The sequence below is a fragment of the Dromaius novaehollandiae genome, chromosome Z (genome assembly GCF_036370855.1).
Source record: "Dromaius novaehollandiae isolate bDroNov1 chromosome Z, bDroNov1.hap1, whole genome shotgun sequence".
Classification (NCBI taxonomy): domain Eukaryota; kingdom Metazoa; phylum Chordata; class Aves; order Casuariiformes; family Dromaiidae; genus Dromaius; species Dromaius novaehollandiae.
The window spans coordinates 83,994,387-84,014,072 of NC_088132.1; the positions used below are offsets into that span (position 1 = coordinate 83,994,387).

A 19,686-nucleotide genomic window follows, 5' to 3' on the forward strand; every position below is an offset into this window, starting at 1 on the left:
AAAAAAGGAAAAGAAAAAAGCAAGTTTAAGATAAAAGGAAAGAAAAGCTAAATAAGGAGCTTCATACTTAAGCTGACCAGGGTAGTATGTTCCTTGTTTGCCACAGCAGGTTTTCAGGAAAGCAAGAGCATGTTTATAGCAGAAACTGGTAACTTCCTTGTCACCTGGGGCACTGCCTGCAGTACGGTGTTGCTGCTCCTAAAACAAGCTGTGTAGGTACCTGTATCGCTGAAGGCCAATCTGACACAAACTCAGAGACATCCTTGAAGAGTTTAGGATATAAGAACCAGATGGAGGGCAGCTCCCTCAACCCTTACTGAAAGCTCAGGATCACAGCCAGCCATTAGTCTTAATTTCCACGATGTCAATTAGTTCGTGATAAAAGACGAGGTAGGAAAGTGGTGACTGTGCTGATGTAACAGAGTATCTAAAAGTTTATTTTAAAATAATCTTGCCTAAATTCGAGCAGCAGCTAAAACTGAGTCTTTGCAGCAGTCCGTATGGTTGGAGCCCTTGGGTGTGCCACTGCCCAGCAGTGGAGGCAGGCGCACGCTGCCCGCGCTACGCAGGGTGCACAGTCAGCGGTGCAGCTACGCAGCAGCACTGTGTCCTTCCAGGCACAGCCGGGGCAGCTTTTGCCATTTGGGCTGTGTGGGCATTAATGAGCTCACCATCTCTTCAGCTCTTGCCTTGCTTCCAGGCTTATTCTTCTAAATGCAGCTCTGGAGTGCCACTTCTGTACCATGTTCCGTAAAAAAAAAGCAGCAAGTGTTGAAGGTGCTTTGCAGTGGCAAAAAGGACATAGGAGTTAAGGATTGCAACACATCAAAAAAGGTACAAGACAAACATCCAGCTGTTCACCTAGCTTTCTTGCTTCCTTATCCTGGTGAGCATCAAGTACGGTGATGTTCCAAAGTTTCGTGCTGTGCTGCAAAATAAAGCACAAAAAGGTAGAGATCATTCAAAAATCTTCACAGCTCGAAGCCAATTTTAAATCCACCAAAAGGTGGTCAATCGACTGCCCAGCGCTGCAATCGTTTCCTGCAATCCAGGTAACACTGTTCAGCGGTCTCAGCTACATGACTCATTCACAGAGAGATTTACCCCCCTTTGTTTAAAACCGCTTTTTCCTAGAACCCAAGGAACAATCTACCCCTATAATACTGCACTAACTCAAGGCTTTATAACTATTGCCCTGCACACGGAGGAGCTGACTTCCAGCTCCTGTTCTGCCAACTGAGGGCAGAAACTTGAATCCAGATCTACTGGAGCTGAGGAACATACACTGCAGAAAAACCTACCGAGTTACTTGGTCTCACAGGGTGAGCACAGCCTCTCCTGACTTGGTGTGGGTGTGCGCACCTCCCAGTTACCACGATCTGCCTTGTTTAATTTTAAACTGATGTACAAGCTGCTATGGTTGCCTTTGGTTGAGCTGTTGAGCATGCCCCATTTGATCTGGAATGCAGCATGGCATTCAGGCATAAAGCTCCATCAGTTCATCAGGTACACTGTTAGCTAACAAGTCTGAAGTAGAGCTTGGTGTTTCCTCTTTCATTTATAAAGAAAATAACCCCTGAAGGATGAAATCTGATTACTTCCAACAAGGGCAGAATCAGTTCCTCCAAAACTCTGCAGTGAAGTTTGGCGAGGCCTGCAAATAGCACACTCAGCTGTTCATGTGTCATGGAATACACTCAAAGACACTTACTTTGTCATGACACCTCTGGAAACTTTAGTCTTGGATTGGCCAGACCATAATTCCACTTTTTCTTTAAGTTCTTTATTCTGCAAGGGAAAAAAAAAATTCTTCTCAGCATAACGTAGCAGACAAAACAAGCCTGGATGACAAGAGGCTGCAGCTTGTTCAGAAAGGTCATCTCTCTCTCTCTCTTTTTTTTTTTTTTTTTTTTTTTTTTTTTTTTTTAACTGAGTGGAAGATACAGCGTAAAGAAATAAAAAACAGATGTTGCCATACAGACAACCTCAGCAACTGAAGGAACTTCAAGTTCCTAAGCATGGGGCGATGAAGGTCAGAGATGCTGAAAGATCTGGTCAAAGTCTTCTTACACTTTCTCTTCCCTCTTCACCATCAACCACGTTTCCTGACCGAAGACAGCGGGTTGCTGTTGCCCCGCTTTGGAACGGGGGCAGTCAGGAGTGCAGGCTGACCAAGACAGACCCCACAAGAGACACCGACACCACTCACCCTAAATTTTAACTCTCATGAAGCTTTGGCAGGGCAGCTGAGGTCAGGGCAGTTCTGGGCATCCACAGAGGATACGGTGACTGGGTAGTGTAAGAATAAGCAGCAGAAGCTGCCGAGGATTTCAAACACTTTCAAGGTTAAGCAGCTCCTGGACATCCACTTCTAAATCAGGAGTTTGGGAGCAGACAGGCTTGGGGCAGCTAATACAGATTCATATCCGAATCTGGCCAAAGGCACTAAACTACCTAAGGAAAAGTAGAGTAGTGATAGGACGGAACAGCCATCAAGCGCTGCTTGTTACCTGGCCCTCAGCCTCGCAAAGAAATGGCAGAGCCAAGTATCTTACACAGATGCAGCATTAGGTTTAGCAACCCTAAAAGCCCTTGGGCAGGAACCTTAGCACTAACTTGTATTTTGACAAGTCTTGCGAAAACAAAGCAACATAGCTCTTGCCACCGCATGTAAATACATGCATCTAAGAAAGACAGCTTATGTTGATACCAGCAAGAACTGTAACACAAATACGGATTTTCTAGAGTTCTGAAGTCTGGTATTTCACTCAGCCCTAGCAGATGAGTAAAAAGAATAGGCTGAAAACAGTACAGAACATACAATTAAGTTGTGATCCAAACTAGTTAAAATAACACCAACACCAAAAATAAAAGGATTAAAAAAGTCAGCCTTTACATAGAGCTAGTTTCCATGCAACCCTGAATTTTAATATTTGCTAGTAATAGTTAAATAAGAAACAATCAGAGGGAAGCGGGCAAAGAACAAAGACTTGATTCCCCAGAGGCAGAAAGCGGGCCAGGAAGTGATCACAAAACTGAAAGACATGCACCATAAATTTCACCCATACATGCTTAACTGGACTGCTCTGCATAGTTAGCTTTGAGCATGCAAGCACCTGAAGGGTCAGTCACAGGTTGCCATGTTAATACCTCGCTGCTAAATTCTCACGCCAATTACAGGTTTAAAATCCTGATTCCTGCAGCCTTTTCATCTCCCATGCCCATGTCATTCCTTTCTACTTTTTACTTCTAAGCTTGTCGCCAAGGCAGCCATGGTGAATGTCAAGGCAAAGAACTGGTTGTTAAAATACAAGCTAGTATATTCTGATGACGTTCCTTAATTCACAAGTGCTGTGGGTTTAGTTAAGTAACTGCAGACATAACGGGTGAGATTTTCATGGCATTCAGGACCAGGTGCAATATGAGACGCAGGCGCTAGAAGGCAGTTGCCACATCGCTCCCTATTGAATTGTTGATAGAGTCAAACATGATGATTTTAGAGAATTACTCTTGACCTCAAAATTGTATAAGTTTAGTTTAAGATACCTTGTTTCTTTCTCACTTTACCTGAGCTTCAAGTGCATTTAGCTTTTCTGTCAGATTTCCTATTTTTTTGTCTTGGTTTCTGAGTTCATTGTTCAATTCCTCCACCTAGGAGTTGGAACATGAAGTTTATAATGGATTAAGAACCTTAAAACAGTAAGAACATTTCTATGACAAATAAAACCACAGTGTTAAGTCTCATCATAACAGAAAAAATGCAGATATTTCAAGTCTCTAAAGCATAGAGAGACTCCCAGAGTCTTTTATCATAGGAAAATTCAAACGTAGAATAATTGATTGACCAATTTATAAAACAGTCTCAACACAGTGCTGCATTATCCTTAGTATAACAAGTCTACCCTTTGTTGGCATATTCAGAGGAACATATGAAGACTAATTAGCGTGGGAATTTGTTTCAACTAGAAGACAAACACGTTTTATGAGTCACGTAGGGCACAAGGCAGGTTAATACTGTCAGTAAAAGCAGTTCACACCATGTAGTTACTTTGCAAAGCAGTTTAACTGCTTTAAGTTTTGTTGTATTCCTCTCAGTATCTAAGCTTACTTGCTGTGTTCATGAAAACAGCTCTACTCACTTAGCATAAAAGTAGCTGTGAGGCAGGTTCTTCTAGCCTAGTGTCTGGCTCTACCAGTGACCAGATGCTTCAAGGAATACTACAACGAGCAGGGAGCTCGATGGGACTATTGAAGCAAGGGGGTCTGGGCCCCCAGAGCAGCACTATCACATACAGATTTTACTGACTGCCTCAGCAAGTTAGTAGTTGGCTGCTGCAGTTCTCAGAGATGGAGCTCTCTGCGCAGAATATAGCGGGGCCTCCTCATGCCCTCGTGCCTCTCCTCATGCTCACTGCTCCTCCTGTGACAGCCAGCAACACAGCTGCCAGGAGATGCGGTGACCTCCTGATGCCTGTCTCAGGGCAGATGACTATTCTCATTCTTTCACAGCCTATTTTTTAAGATTATCCCACCACACCTAAAATTGGTAGAATTTCCATTTTCCTAAAAAAAACAGGCATCCCGTTTCATTCCCCAGCCCTTTCAGCTGACTTGTAGGAAGATTCAAACAATTTTGTCTGAAATCACTGACACCACTACCATAATCCCATTTTTAGAGTGATGCCATTCCCATTTTAAATGTAGTGTCAAAATGAATATGAACGCAGGGTATGCAAAACCAGGCAAAACATGACGAGCAAGCTGCTCCTCACCAGTCAGAGACTTAAGACAAAAGCACAGAACCAAGTCTCTAGTGCTCGTTTCCCCAAACACGAAAAAGCCGTCCTATGTAACAACCTCTGCCTGACCTCCTGTATCACACCGCGCAGGTTCTGATGCTGAGCCTGGATCACATGCTGCAAATGGCCGATCTGTTCTTGCAGAGTGGAAATCTCCATCTGAAGAGCCAGACACCTAGCAGTGAAAAAGCAAAGCACATTTTAAGGTTTTTCCCCAAGGGCTGACTGAATGGCCCAGTGTGCTTTCCTACATCAGGCTGGACTCAAAAGCTTGTTGCTAGCAAGGATATTCTGAATGCTACTGAAGATACATGGCTGTAATTCACATATAAATACACACAAAAAGACTTCTTTACCGAGCAGAACAAATAAACTGCAGTCCGAGACAGACTTTATTACCTGGTAGGACCACCCTCTACCCTTAGTAACTGTTGGTAAGGAAATTCATAAATAACTTCATAAATTGAATTCACAAATGAGAGAATCCACAAACAACAGAGCATTGCCTGATAGAAGAGAAAGAAGATACACAGCTGTTATGCAGGAGATGAGAAGAAAAGGAGAAACAGCAGCATTGTTTTTTCCCACTGAGAGCAAATAAATGTGCTTTTGAGTAATACACTTTAGCCATAAAAGGGAGTCCTTTCTTTCAAGACAAGAGCTGCTTAAAGTCACTCTGAAACACTATGGAATGATAGTCCCCAAGTAGCATGTCCCTGTTGAAAAGGGACAGCATACTCTGCAGCAGACACCCCTCAAACTGAAGATGCAAGATGTAAAAATGAGTGCTAGGCTAAGTATTTGTTAAATGAATACAGCATGTATGCTTTAAATAAAATCGCACTTGCCGCAAAAGGATGCAACTTCAAGTGAGACAGTGTTGGCATATGTTGCTTTGTGCATAAAAGATGACAGAATCAATGGTGCAATTTCGCTGGTTAAAAGGATTCCAACAGGAAAAAGCCAGCCATTCAAGAAGTCTTTTAGCTTCTCACCTTCTGTCAGTCAGTGAAGGTAGAGATACATAGTCTGTAAATACGAAAGTGTGAAAATCCTCTCAGGTTGTCAATGCAAGAGAGGAACGCTGCATGATTCACAAATCCCTGCACAGCCCTTCCATTCATCAGCAGTTCATTTTTCATTACAGACATGATGCTCTATTATTAGAACACAAATCCCAGCAGAAAGCAGCACTCTGTTATGCAAGATAAATGATGCTCCTTGCCTAACCTAAAAGCTCTTCAGGCCAGGATCAACTTTACAAGTGGGTACAGTGGCTCAAAGAGATGAGATAAAGTGGCCTTGAAGATCTGTGATGGTAACAGAATGCAGATCTACTGATTCCTGACTACTTCCTTACTCGTTGCAGGAACAATGACAAAAAAGCAGCATCAACTTCAAGCAAGAATCAGAGAAGGGAAGCAACTAGTACATGCAAGATGGAAGAAAAGATACTAGGTAGCAGAATCTGAGAAAAATCAATATCTCAAAGATATAGTACACCAAGATCTGTTTTTTTGTTTTGTTTTTTTTTAAACAATCATCATAATTCAGGTTTTGAACCAATTGTTTATGACATGAATAATTTTACTACCAAAAGCAACTTGAGCAAGTTATTGTCTGGTACTCCATATAAAATAATTCCCCTCAAAAAGGGAAACACTTTCTCATATGCATTCAATCACCGTTTGCTGTCTTTGTTCTTTGACATCATCTGCAGAAGCATCTGTTCCAGTGACAGCTTCCTTTCCATCAGAGTTTTCTTTTCCTAAGGGAACAATTAAAGTTATATAAAAACAATATTACACTTTCTATCATTTGATTAGCAAGAAAAATTTGACTAAATATTTGATGGTTTTAATCACTATCTGACAATAGACAGAATTCAGCAACTATCACCTACAAATGGACCTATATCAACATCAGCTTTAGACACAGAACAGTTTGACCTCTCTGAATTGATTTCGAAAGGGACAACAATGTCCTGATTTATCATGAGAAAACTGTTAAAACAAGAGGTCTCTCCTTTATTTAATTAGCATAAAACTTAGATCTTGTGAATGATTATGCTCAGCTGCCAGTGGATACTGCATTACTACTGTTATGTCCAATTCTATTTATGGGATGTTGCGTTACTAGAAGGGTGCAAATTCTTCAAAAGTGCGTTTTCATAACATTTGACTTCCAGAAACCCATCAATGCAGTGACTGATCCTATCAGCTTTATTCTCGCTGAGCAGTGCATTGCTCTGTGTTCAATCCCATAGGTCTCATACACAGAAGAAAAACTCCGTGCAGCTTGAATAGGATGGCAGAACCTGTCTTGCGGCATTTTAAGAAGTTGAGGCATATTCACTACCCCCAAAATGCAAATTACACATCCTAAAAGTCTGGGTAAATTTGTGTCTTTTTTTGATTGATTGCATTTGAGGATATATTTTTATTTTGACAGCCTATCAAAATTCCTGGACACAGACAGGTGTTACAAGGAAAGTACATTTTTGCTGTTAGAATAAAGATAAGACACTTCCAAGTCTGAAATCATGGCTTTTTCCAACTGTATAAACTGTCTAAACACCAATAACACCACAAAGTATTCACTTCCTTTCTTTTCTTAGGCCCTCCCTTCACAGCTACAATACTATCCCTTCTAGACTGTAAGCAGATTACATGAGTATTAGTCAAAAAAACATCCTATAACCCACCTTTTCAGGCTACAAAAGTGTAACCCCAGCCCAAGAAAAAAAGAATTCTGACAATCAAGGCACCGCAACAACCCTTAGGTATATGAGTTGAGAGTTAAATAGGTAAAAATGTCAAAGAATAAAATCTATATAGCCAGTATCTACCTTTCGTGTAGTTACTGCACAAAACTATTTTGTTTTTCACATGCTGCATTCCTCAATCAGGTCCACGACACAAGTTACTATGCTATTGCCAGAGACAGCATAAACCCAAATGCTAAACTGTATCTGCTGCTATCAGCTTGGACATTCAGAGAAAGAAGAAATCACTGAAATCTTTTCCATATAGGGAAAAATCTGAAGGAAACTGGTGGTGAAACTCCTAGCATTAGAGGGATCACTTGCATGGGATGGCTGGCAGAAGTACACGAGAAGGGAAAAGAGCAAGGACTTGGACGAGCAGTGGGGGGGAGGGCTGAAAAGAAAGATGAAAACGTGTGCATCACTGAAATGCTACCCCGATGCCAGCTGCAGGATGTCCTTTGTAGAAAGGCAGGCATCAGGGAAGCAGGCAGAAGGTGCAGGAGCTCGAGCCCAGCGCGCTTCCCTGCAGGCAGAAACCGTGGCACTGCCAGGAGCACAAAACCAGCGGACAGGAATAGCAGGGCCCAGGAGAACTACCCCTGCCGCATCTCTGCTTAGCGTTGGAGGACCCAGAGCAAGTACCGGGCCACGCATGTCACCACCTGGCCCACGGCGCTGCGGGAGCCGCAGCAGTCAGCGGCCCCTAACCCGGGCAGTTAAGGTGAGCCATTCGCCTTGGCTTGGGGAAAGGGAGGGGGAACGGCAGGTCTGAAAACGAGTGCAGAGAAACTTTCCTCGGATGCCCATGTGGAGAGAGGGAGATGTGAAAGACAAGCTGGGGCTGGTCTTTTTCCCAGAGTCTAGCAGCGAGTCATTTTCACAGGAGGGGAAAAAAAAACCCAAACAAGCCCACAGAGTAAAGCTTTCTCTCTACTTAAGGGACTTTGAACCAGAGCACCCCTTTCCCGAGGTGCTCTAAGCCCAGCTGCAGGGCATTCTGGAACAGCTGGGGTCAGGTCTGTAATATTTTAAATTTTTCCTGGAAGACAAAAGCAAAATATACACACCCCTGCTTTGCTTCTCCTCCATCGTATTGGTGACTTCGCTACGGCATGCTGCAAACTAGAAGCTCAAGTAACATATGTTTGGGAAGATGCATCCTATTCCACATTTAACAGCTTTAATTTAAGTTACATGCAGGTATTGTATTCATCGACCCTGTATTTACAGTAAGCCCAGGACAGGGAAAATTTAGTTTTAAAATAGCATTTCTAGTACAGTAATTCCCACTGCTATTCAGTGCATACAACAGGAAAACTATGTATGATACCATCAGTTCTTCCAAATCAACTAAAACCACCAAAGTAAATTCAGCATAAAGGAGAGGAATTTTTTGCAACGTGGTAGAAGTCCTTTTAGTTTCAATTCCAACACCTAACATGCCCCAAATACTGAAAGAAATTAACTCCTCAACAGACTAAGCACCATCTTCCACACTGTTGCTCTGTCCTGGCATGGGAGCTAACAAAACAATAATAAGGCAAGACATGTAATTCCAGAAAACCTATATCTTTGACTCAGGTGAACAACTCCAGCTCAGGGGAGCAGAAGTATGCAGACACAGACAGTCCTAGGGCAACAATTCACAGCAAAAGGGGAGGTCTCTTTGCGCAAGTTGACTCCTGTTCACCAGGACTCCTGAACACAAAGGACCGCATGGACATACCTCTTCCATCCTCTGCACTCTTCTCTCCATTTCTGTAATCTGGGTGCATTTTTCTGTGATTCCTTCAGCTAGGCGACTGGCTTGTTCTGTATTTTGCTGGAGCTTTTGTTCTTGTTCAAGATGGTAGGCCTATGATTAGGAAGGGTATTAAAAAAACTGAAATAATTTTTCTTTTTAATTTCCCATATTGCATGAGGAGTAGACACTGGAATTCTTAGATCCAAAGTATGTAGCACAGAAAGCCAGAGTCCCCATAAGAAACTGTGCTCTCCATTTTCAGAGCTGCCTACCAATGTGAGCTGTCTCCACACTAACATAAGAAACTCAAAATACCTTAAGACGACTTGACCCACAGTTGGTAAGCATTACCCTCTGAAAGTAAAGAGCCCCTAAAATCGTTCATATTCAAAAAACATTTATATATGACCCCAAGTAAAATAAACAGAAGGACTATCTTCCAGGAGTATTTTGGTACTGAACAGTATTGCCACCCCCAAACATAGGAGAGATTTGTACCTGTATTTGCTTCTTATCATTCTCATGCCTTTTTTTAAGTTCTTCTGACTGAGTCTGGTAATTCTCATATAGTGTTTGGGATGCAGATCTGAGAGCCTGTACACCTGCTTCTCTTGTAGCTTCCAGCTAGAAAGAGTAATTGTACAAGAAACATGTATTATGCTTTAAAAAAAGTGATGTTATAATTAGATGCCAAAAAATAAGCCCTCTATACAAGATCAAATTCCAATACTCACCCTTGTTAAAAAAAAAAATCCTAATACTTACCCTTGTGAAAAAAAAAATCCTAAATACCTGTGAACAATGCCATGAACGTGGAATGTGAACAGGGATGTGATAGGCATTTTAGTTTCCAAATAAAGGCAGATTTATTCAGTATTGAGCCATATGACAAAGGCTCATGATTTAAAAGGAGAGATGTACTTCCAACTGCTTGTAAATACATCTGCTGTCGACTATCAACAGAGCTGGCTATGTCATCTCACTATCCAAAAATCAAATATATCCAAAAATCAAATACAGGAGCAGATTTCAATATGAATTTCACTGTCTACTAGAATGAAACAGTTTGTACTAGCTGGTCTGTTCCTTCTCCAGAAGGAAAGGACCTGGCAAAGGAGAACCAAATAGGCGCTTTCCTGCAGCAACTAACTCTATCACAAACAGGACTAAATGTCCATGGGGTCGCAAGGCAGAGATACTCATTGCAAGCCTTAAAAAAAACTGGAACGCACCTTGATCTTTAGTACTTGATTTTCCTTGCTCACCAGCAAGAGCTGCTGTTCTGTTTCTTTCATCCTCACCACAATGGGACTGTAGCTGGAGCTAGACATACTGTTCTTTGACTCCAGCTTATTGCCTGAGATTTGAGGAAGCTGCTAAAGAAAATACACATGGAAATTATTTTAAAAATACTAAAAAACAGCTTTAACAACCAGCATTCATGACTATGACCTGTTTCTTATTAGCATCCCTCTCTTCCTCCTGCAGGGAGCACTGGACAGACAACTCCACAGCTAGCTCTTCAGAGTCAAGGCCTAAACTATTTACAGCGTAGCGGTCACAACAGTTTCACCACCCTCAATAAATTAACAGAAATTACAGTGTTCTGTTTGTTCAGCTCTCCAGGGTTTTACATCTGAAAGCATTAACATGTCAATCCTGATAAATAACTACGTTCCATTCTCCACAGTGTTATTTCACGAGATTAATTAGCTTTTAGAATATTGCAGCACATGCTGTATTATAGGTGAGGCTGCAGAAATGCACATTATTAATTGTTATCCAACACTTCCCATTAAAAGAACCTTTCAGCTATTTACTACTCCAGTGTATTTTAACTATTTTAGCGAAACATTCCTGAATCTGTTTTCTGCCTAAGGACTGCCTCTTTGGAATAATGGTTTTTGTTTGGCAGAAAAGCACCTCTGATAAAGTTTAAACAAAGGTTAGACAAGGTGCAAGTAGCTTAAAAAAAAAAAATCCCCCAGCTTTAGTGACCAGACCTTCCAGGATCTCATGCTCCTACGGCAGAGCTCTAGTACTTCGCAAACTGTGCACGTGCCAACCCCGCAGAGGAACCGAAAGCATTCCCGGGAGCGGGTCGGAGGGATCTGGGGCACTGAGAGAAAACTGTGGTAACCAGAACTCAGTGAGAAAAAGAAAACTGGGACACGGTGGGACAAGAGCAGGCAAGATGGAGTTGGGAACCTGGGCCTCCAGCAGAAATGGGGTCTGGAGACTATCTGGGGGTAAGGGAAAGAGACAGTGAGATGAACATAGATTTAAGCAGAAGCTAACAGTGGGCAGCACGCCAGCGAGGGAGCAGGGGTTTCCCCAAAGGGGAAAAAACGGAATCAGCAAGGAAGATAATTAAAGATAAACCTCTGTATGGTACATGACTTAATACAAGATCTAGCACTATTTTTATCGTGATGAACTGCTCTGGGATGAAGTTGGCTCTTGCAGCGAAGGAGGCTCTTGTGTCCAGAACCGCCTTTCCTTGGTTCTTGGCTAGAAAATGTAGAGTTAATGAAGCAAGGGACTGCCAGAAGAGAAGAGCTGGTCTCATGTTGAACACAACCAAAACTGATACTTTGGGGAAAACATGGGGATAGAATCAGTGTCTAACAGACAGCAGGCACATTGCTTAAACCACTTTTTTCCACAGGTTTTCACTAACGTGTGCTCATTGCTTTCTACATGTCTGTTTTGAGACCGCGCGCAAGACACATGATCTTCCATTAACCAGATTTATGCCAGAATGCGCTGGCATTTACATGGCCTTTCTTACTTTACATCAAGTTCACTTCTTAAAAATAAACGACTAAAAACAAAGAATAAGCTCTGTGTTTTAAAGGGTTCTAGCCAGAAAATCACTTTTTTTTCCCCCACTGCAGAGGCTTTTCTTCAACCTCATTCCTCAACTGAATAGAAAAAGTAGTAAGAACTTTTTCTAAAAGAACTTTTTGTGATTATTAATTAGCAGTGTTTCAGCCCATTGATCCTTCTTGTTAGTCATGCTACAGTGCTCTTCTGAGTTCAGCTGGGATGCAGAAAAAATGCCTTTGCATTATCATCACTGTGCTCTATTGCTTACAGCAAAGAAATATGATATCAGATCCTACTAAGCTAAGTCTCCTTGCTCACAAGATCGCTTATGAAAAAAGATGCATATTTTACCTATTCATTGCAGTGTCTGCATCAACCAGTGTATCAGACCATGCAGCCTTTATGAATTAGTGTCACCACCACAGAATATATCTTTTTCTCAGTAATTGCTTCATGTAGAAGATTTGGGGTTATGAGAGGCTTGAGAATTCATGGTAAAATTTCCAGATTCAAAGATACAGTATTCATTCTACAACTTCACATATGTAATTATGAAGAGGACTAAGACATCTTATTTCTTTTTAATTTAAATCAAAAGTTTGAGGTCCTCTGTTCTGGACGGAATAGCCCATAATGGAGCAAGGTATTTCTTGGGTTGTCACTACACAGGATTTCATTAAAGGCATGCAGTAAACTATGCTCTTCCTAAATTTCCTCTGGCATTCAGGAAAGAAAAAAGATTTTTTCCACATTCCTCAGAACTGCTGTAGCTCTTGGCTTTGCTGACTGACACCTCCAGGGCTTGCCTTTCCCACGTGCCGCTCTGAGCCCACCGAGGTACTGCTTTTCCAGGTACCTCAAACCAGTATTTCTGTTCCAGATAAAGCTGCTCACTGACTGCTCAAGAGTGTTTCTAATCTCTTCGAGGGACCCAGCCCAGCTATTCTACTCAGCTCAGCACTGATGTTATCTATCAAACTGCTTCAAACAAGAACCTGCAAGTATATTAGTATATACTGCCAGTGTGCTGTTCAAATTGTCTAGCAGCTTGAGCAGCAGCTTTAGATACATTTATTTTCTTATGAATCATACCTCACAGTATTCTATTCTTATCATTTTTAAAGCTTAATGCATCTGTCCTGCACTTTCTAACTGCTTAGTTACTTTTTTTATACGTAAAGGAAGCAAAGAAGCTCCAAAGACACGCACAGTCATGCCGTATAGCTTTAAGTGTTGTATATTCATTCATTTCCATCTTCCTGTCTTTTTCCATAAGATACCAAATTTCTGTTAGACTTTTGATGGATCCAGGACAATCTGATCATTAGCCTATTATCAATCTGCTCGTCAGTCACACTATTAGACACCTTGTTGGTTCAGCTGCAAAAGTTAAGACCTTATGTTTTTGGACGTGCATATCACCACCATAGCTCACAGACGTTGCCTTAGTGCTGTGCTGCTGGAGCACATTCAGACTGTACCCTGCTTCTGCGTGCTCTTCTCCTATCCCAAGCAAACAGTCCCCAGTTCTGCCTCTGCATACTTGTGAGTTTGGGTGGGGACCGGCACGTAAGTGTCTCTTGCAACAATCCTAAATGAGGGGTGGAAAAAACTCACTAATTTCAAAGAGGTTTATCTATAACTATATGTGCTATAATTAAGTTGTTAATGCAGAGTAAACAGTGATTCTAGAATAAATGCATAAATCAAAGGTTTGTCCAGATAAACAACTGTATATTGCCATAAGGGTCAGAATTTTCTTTTTCAGTAGTTATTACTATTGCTTATCATGTTTTCTACAAAAGCAAAGAAAGGAACAGAACAACAACAACTTCAAAAATACCTTTTTCACATATTCAGCTTCTTCAGTGACTTCGGCACAAGAGGATCCATAGAGGAGATAATTTCCCTCTGAGCCTCGGTCCTCTCTTGTTACGTGTTCAGTGAGCAGTACAGTAGTTGTCACTATACGTGCATTTTTCTTTTCTGTACAAATGGGAGAAGAGCAAAGTTTGTTTTATTATGCAAGTATAGGGAATAATTCCATTATTCCACTCCTCTTAATACCATTTCAACTTCAAAGACATGCTGGAGTCAGGCAGATATTTCAAGCTTAAAGGACAAATAAAAAAGTAGCAAACATTAAGAATCACTTTCTTAAGACAGACATACAGACATTTAACTTTTTTTAATATATGGGGAAAGTGATACATTCACACATTATTTTTGCTGAAGAATTCAATGGCTTTTTACTAGCAAAGTACACCACAGTCTCATATTACTTCAGAAGTCGTGAGGCCAGAGGTTCCCCAGAGCTGTCAGCGAGTACGTGAATACTCCACACGTGCACATAATTTAACTAAGAACGAAACAAGACTTTTGTCATCTATCTTAGAAGTTTATACATCAGTTATACCCTCCACAGTAATCTCACTGCCTTCATTGAATTTAGTCCAGACTTGGGTCTGTGTAATAAAGAGACGGATCTGGCCTACTTGCTTCACACTGCAGTTTAATTTCAGCAGTGGTTCCTTCAGAAGCAATTGTCCCCTCCTTCCCTTCATAACGCACTACTGGTTTTTTTTTTTTTTCTTTTTTAGAAGAGTTCCTTTATCTAGGGCCCTCTTCACAGTACAACCCTACCGACTAATAGGTGTACTGAGTTCCCAATGACTATATCAAAGTAAGAGCACAGAACTAATTTTAATCAGGTTCAGTAGGAGTACCTGTGCTGCTCATTACATATGAGCAGGACAAGGCTTGAATGATACCATAACTCTCATGAAAAAAACACCTGGGGGAATAGATGGGAGACAAGAGATAAGGCTTCTTCTTTCTATATTGTGCACTGAATATAAGGTCCCAATCACCTTCAGCTACATTTGTGTTGTACAATGGTGACATCCAGTGTCAGCTGGATTACTCTGAAGTGAATTTGTGTATCTTGGAAGATACGTGTTTCCAGTCCTATTCCAGGTGTAGTTAATAAGCTTACAAGTGCACGTCGGACAAGCTGAGTTTTAACAAGGACATTTGAAGTATCTAAAACTAATTAAAACTAGCACAGAGGAATATTAAAGCCACTTACACAGCATGGAGGCTGTGGATGGGTTCACAACAGAAGAGACAAAAAGTGCTTGGATTTTACAAAGCCTACAGATGCATTTTAAAATGAAGTATTATTGTAAATTATTTATTAAAAAAAACTGAAGTTCAAAGACTTGGGGTTACTGTAGATCAACTCAGTAATAACAGTCCTACTTGCACTGTACTGATACTGCAGGCCAAACCCTCTTGCTTTTGTTCAGCCAACCCAGCATAAAGTATTGCAGCACTAACAGGAAGCGCTCTCAATCTAGCACATTTCTTAATTAAATCATTTTCTAATAAAATATAATTAGGCAATCTGAAATATTTATTGCTGTAATAGAGGAAGGATCTCATTTCCACTAAGAGCCGCATGGACCTCGTTTGTATAAATGCCCAGGTGAATCAGCAGCAGCTCATCCAGACTAGAGATATTTTCAATTTGTTATGTTAACATGTGTCCCAGGCAGGCAAAAAACAAAAGACTAAGTTATAAATTATCTATAAATAAGGATAAAGAAATTCACCACATGAGATTTAAGTGCTCTGGGCTATTACTTAGAAGTCTAATTCTTAGGAGATTTACAAATTAAAAGAGCAATAAAATAAAAGCTCTCACTACTCCCTTTTGAGTCTTCTGTGTTCATCTAAAAGTCAGGAGCGTAAAAAGGTACCATAACCCTGATCATTACGGAGATGGTCTGTTTTGGACATATGCGAGAGGGGAGGAAAGCAGCAACCTCCCCCTAACACGGCCCTTCTACCAGTCCCTCGTCTGATACGCCAAGGAAGTCCAAGATGCCGCTGACAGCCGAGTCCCTGTGACCTCCCACAGCTTTAAGAGGACAGTGCCAGATGAAAGCAGCCTTTGTAGGTCAAAACTCGGATCTGAAATCCAGGCCGACACTAGCAGGCCAGCAGCACGGACCGGAGATACCAAAGCAACTGTTCAGCGAGTGCGCTGCAAAGTCTTTGCAACGAGACCTTGTAAGCCAAAGAGGAGCCCCCTGTAATCTAGCTTCCAGGTGGTCAAGGTATGACAAGAAGGCATAAGGTCAACATCTGGCTGTAAAAACCAGCCATGACTAAAAGGTGGCAAAACTAACTTTCTGATCATAACTTCTACTTGAACAGCAAAGCTGTATATCCAGATACAACCTTGAGAGCTTTGATCTCAAGCAATTAAAAGTATACACTTTTTTCTTGCATATAAGAATACACTCCAAACATCGTCCCTCATTTGTCAGCACGGTGGCCTATCCAGACAGGAAGATGAAATGGAAATTCTACCTGCTTACAGTCATGGCACAGAAGAGGCTTTCCATGGATACAGAAGGTGTTTCCCACCAAAGATACAAATAATTTACAAATTTCATTTTTTCCTCTGGGTAGTTGTTTTTCCTCTTCCTCTCTTCCCTTGCCGTCTAGCAATGAACTTAAGTAGTTAACCCTAAAACAAAGGCGCTCCGGATCATTAATCCCTTTGGCCTGAGATAATTCAGACTGAAATCTTTACCTGCCCCCAGGGAAGAAGTCCAGGAATTGAATTGTTTTTCTGGCTCCAAAGAAGCTGAGCCAAGAGAAGAGAGCAATAAAGGGCAATAATCTCTAACCTGAGCTCAAGGCATTCAGCTGGGAGTGAAAAGTCCTCGGTACAGTCCTCGTTCTACAGCAAGGGAGCAAACGAGCAAGAGTTTGCAGAACTGCAAGGCTGGACCTAAATATTCGTTTTGGCACTTCTGTCCTTGCAGAGTGGAAGAGTTGTCAGCACAATAGTTGCACTAAAGCCAGAACAATGCCAGGTAATGCTAGAATTCAACACCACCCACTGTCTGCTTCGCAAAGAGATATCCGGTGGGTTTCTTTAACACATCTTTACAGAAAGAATAGAGACAGAAGAATTACTTTGACTTCCTGCAGCACACAAATACTTTCTCTACTTTAGAAGCAAATCTGAAAAGAAGTCCCAAGTTCATCTATTATTCACAGACTTTCCTTGTTAGAAGGCACACTTTAAGGGGCTTAATATTCACAGAAACATCCCTCTGCCACCCTGCATAAGCACCCAGCTTTCTGTGACGTGTCAAGCAAGCTAGATTTTCTTTAATAGACCTGAAGTTGTCCACATAAGTGTGACAAACACAGGATTGTTATATTTTTATGAATATAAAAGCATGTCTCTCTGCTTTTGCTTACAATAAGTTGCTTGCTATAAAGCTCATGCAAAAGAGAATCAGGAATACACCAAGCAGGAAAGCACTACCCTTGCTTATATACGGAACATCCCAATATGCACTCAGAATACGGTTATTTTGAGTAAGGTTCAATATATATTCTCCAAAATAAGGTCCCATGAAAACTCTGCTATAGAATTTAATTTTCCTTTCTGCCTACAGAATTCTCTTTCAAAGATCACATTTGTACCTGCATTATTCATGCACTCATTCAGCTATATTACACCCAGAGAGATTTTCCATGCATACTACATATATACACATATATATGTACACACATACACGAAACCTAATAAAGCAGTCACATATGCCATGGAAAGTAAAAACAAAAAAAAAACTGTTTTAGTGAATAACAGTTTGATTTCACAGTTGGCTTCAACTTTTAAAACAAACTATCTGCAAAGCAATTCTTCCTTCCTCTTTGTGAAGGCTGGATAATAGGACCAGTTATGTAACTACGAGAGTCATTCTAATTGAACTTAATCAATTTAATTGCAATTATTTGGAGCACTCAGATAACATAACTCCATGTTAGTCTCCAGTTGAGCCCTGTAATTCAGACATAAGGTTACTCCATTTTCTCCTTGTTTGTTGCACCTGAACGCTACAGGACCAGAGAGGTAAATAAACACTGCATTTGTTCCACAGCTGGGCAGAAGTTTATACAATATTCATTCATCTTTCAATCAGTCTGTTGTTTGTGAGCTTCCACAGGAAAGTGGTTATTTGCTACCGTTGTTCTTGTAAGTAATTGAGAAGCAGTTTTGAATGAATACTTGAAGGTACATGTAAACACGATCACCTGTCCTCAGGCAAACGTACCCTTTTTTATACTCTCCCACTGCAGTAAAGCGTTTCTGCCAGACAACCACGGCACAGGGAGAAGATCAGATAACCGGTGACTAAGAGCACAACGCGGAATTAAGAACAAGAAATCAGTGGGGACAGTTCACTAAACAACCCACAGACTTGGCTGGGAGATACCTGTTCATCCAAACTGCACTGGATGTGCAGAAACGAAGTCGTTCCTGAAGAATAATTCACTTTTTGTCTTTACACCCTTCGTCTTTACCCTCGCCTCGTCCCCCCGCGCCGCTCGGCCTGGCAGGTGCTGGGCGAAAGGGGCCCCCGGGCGCTGCCGCGGTGCCCCAAACCGAGGAGTTTTATGGAGCAGCGGGTCTGTCCCGGCGTTTCCAGCGCGATGGAGACGAGACTCACCTTTGGACGGGGAGGACATGCTACGGGGGCGCGGGACGGGCACGGCTCCCCGCGGCGACCTGAAAGCAAGAGCGTTACTGTGAAAGGAGGGATGAAAGAAGGGGGCAGCCCAAGATGGCGGGGGGGGGAACCCGGGTGAGGGGACCCCGGGCTGGGGGGACCGACCCCGGGTGAGGAGGGCAGAGGGGCCCGATACCTGCCGAGCTGGGGCCCGAGGGGGGCCGCCGAGCCGGGCAGGGAGACAGGGGCCTGCGAGGGACGCGACCCCAGCACCCACCCGGCCCCGCCGCCGCCGCCTCCCCGCTGCTCCGGCGCGGAGGTCCCGGGCCGCCCGGCCCCTCCCCGCCCCGCCCCGCGCTGAGGCGGCCCGGGCGGCGCGGCCTGCCCGCCCCGGGGGCGGCCTTAGGCCCGGGGCGGCCTCGGGGCGCGGGGGAGGCCTGAGGCGCCGCGGCCCGTGGCGCAGCCCGGAGGGGCGGTCACCGCGGGGCCGAAGGCGGGAGAAGGGGCCCGTGCAGCCGCCTCCGGGCGCCCGAGAGGCAGGAGAGTGGCCTGGAGGGAGAAACATGGGTCGCAATGAGGCTGAGAAGGGGGGAAGCGAAGGGAAAGCTCATTAATAACCTCCCACGAAGGGGACGATCACCATCAGCAAGTCCAGTCCCCTCCAGCCTACGTCCCGCCTCACACAATTCGCATAAATACACCAATCCCCCCCCCCTTTGCTTTCTCCAGCAAATCTTTCTTTTAATTTCTAATAATAATTAGAAATTAATAATTATTAAAAGAGATTGCTGCTCTGTTTTTTTTTTTTTTCACGCTAGCGCCTGGGACGTGCCACTCCTTCCTCTGCTCCCCGCAGCCGCCGAGGGCCCGGAGGGCAAAGTCGGCCGATGCCCTTCCCTGCTTGGTGAGCAAACAGCAGAGAGGCAGGGCCCGGCTCCAAGTCTGTCCTCCCCGGGCGAACGGGGCGAGAGGCTAAAAGCAACGAGACAGGCTGCACTATTTTGTATT

The 19,686-nt window shown here is 42.8% G+C and overlaps 1 protein-coding gene across 1 annotated transcript; it reads right to left on the reverse strand.

The window, feature by feature from the left end:
- Positions 1-402: 402 nt before the first annotated feature.
- LOC135325028 (coiled-coil domain-containing protein 68-like) lies at positions 403-18,899 on the reverse strand. Its single transcript, XM_064502389.1, has 11 exons — positions 18,875-18,899; positions 18,679-18,737; positions 13,983-14,125; positions 10,543-10,686; positions 9,809-9,934; positions 9,293-9,421; positions 6,485-6,567; positions 4,869-4,974; positions 3,568-3,651; positions 1,712-1,788; positions 403-928 (listed from the first exon to the last, which is right to left on the reverse strand). Exons 2-11 carry the CDS (start codon positions 18,695-18,697, stop codon positions 862-864), a joined length of 978 nt encoding a protein of 325 aa, XP_064358459.1. The 5' UTR covers positions 18,698-18,737; positions 18,875-18,899; the 3' UTR covers positions 403-861.
- Positions 18,900-19,686: the final 787 nt, after the last annotated feature.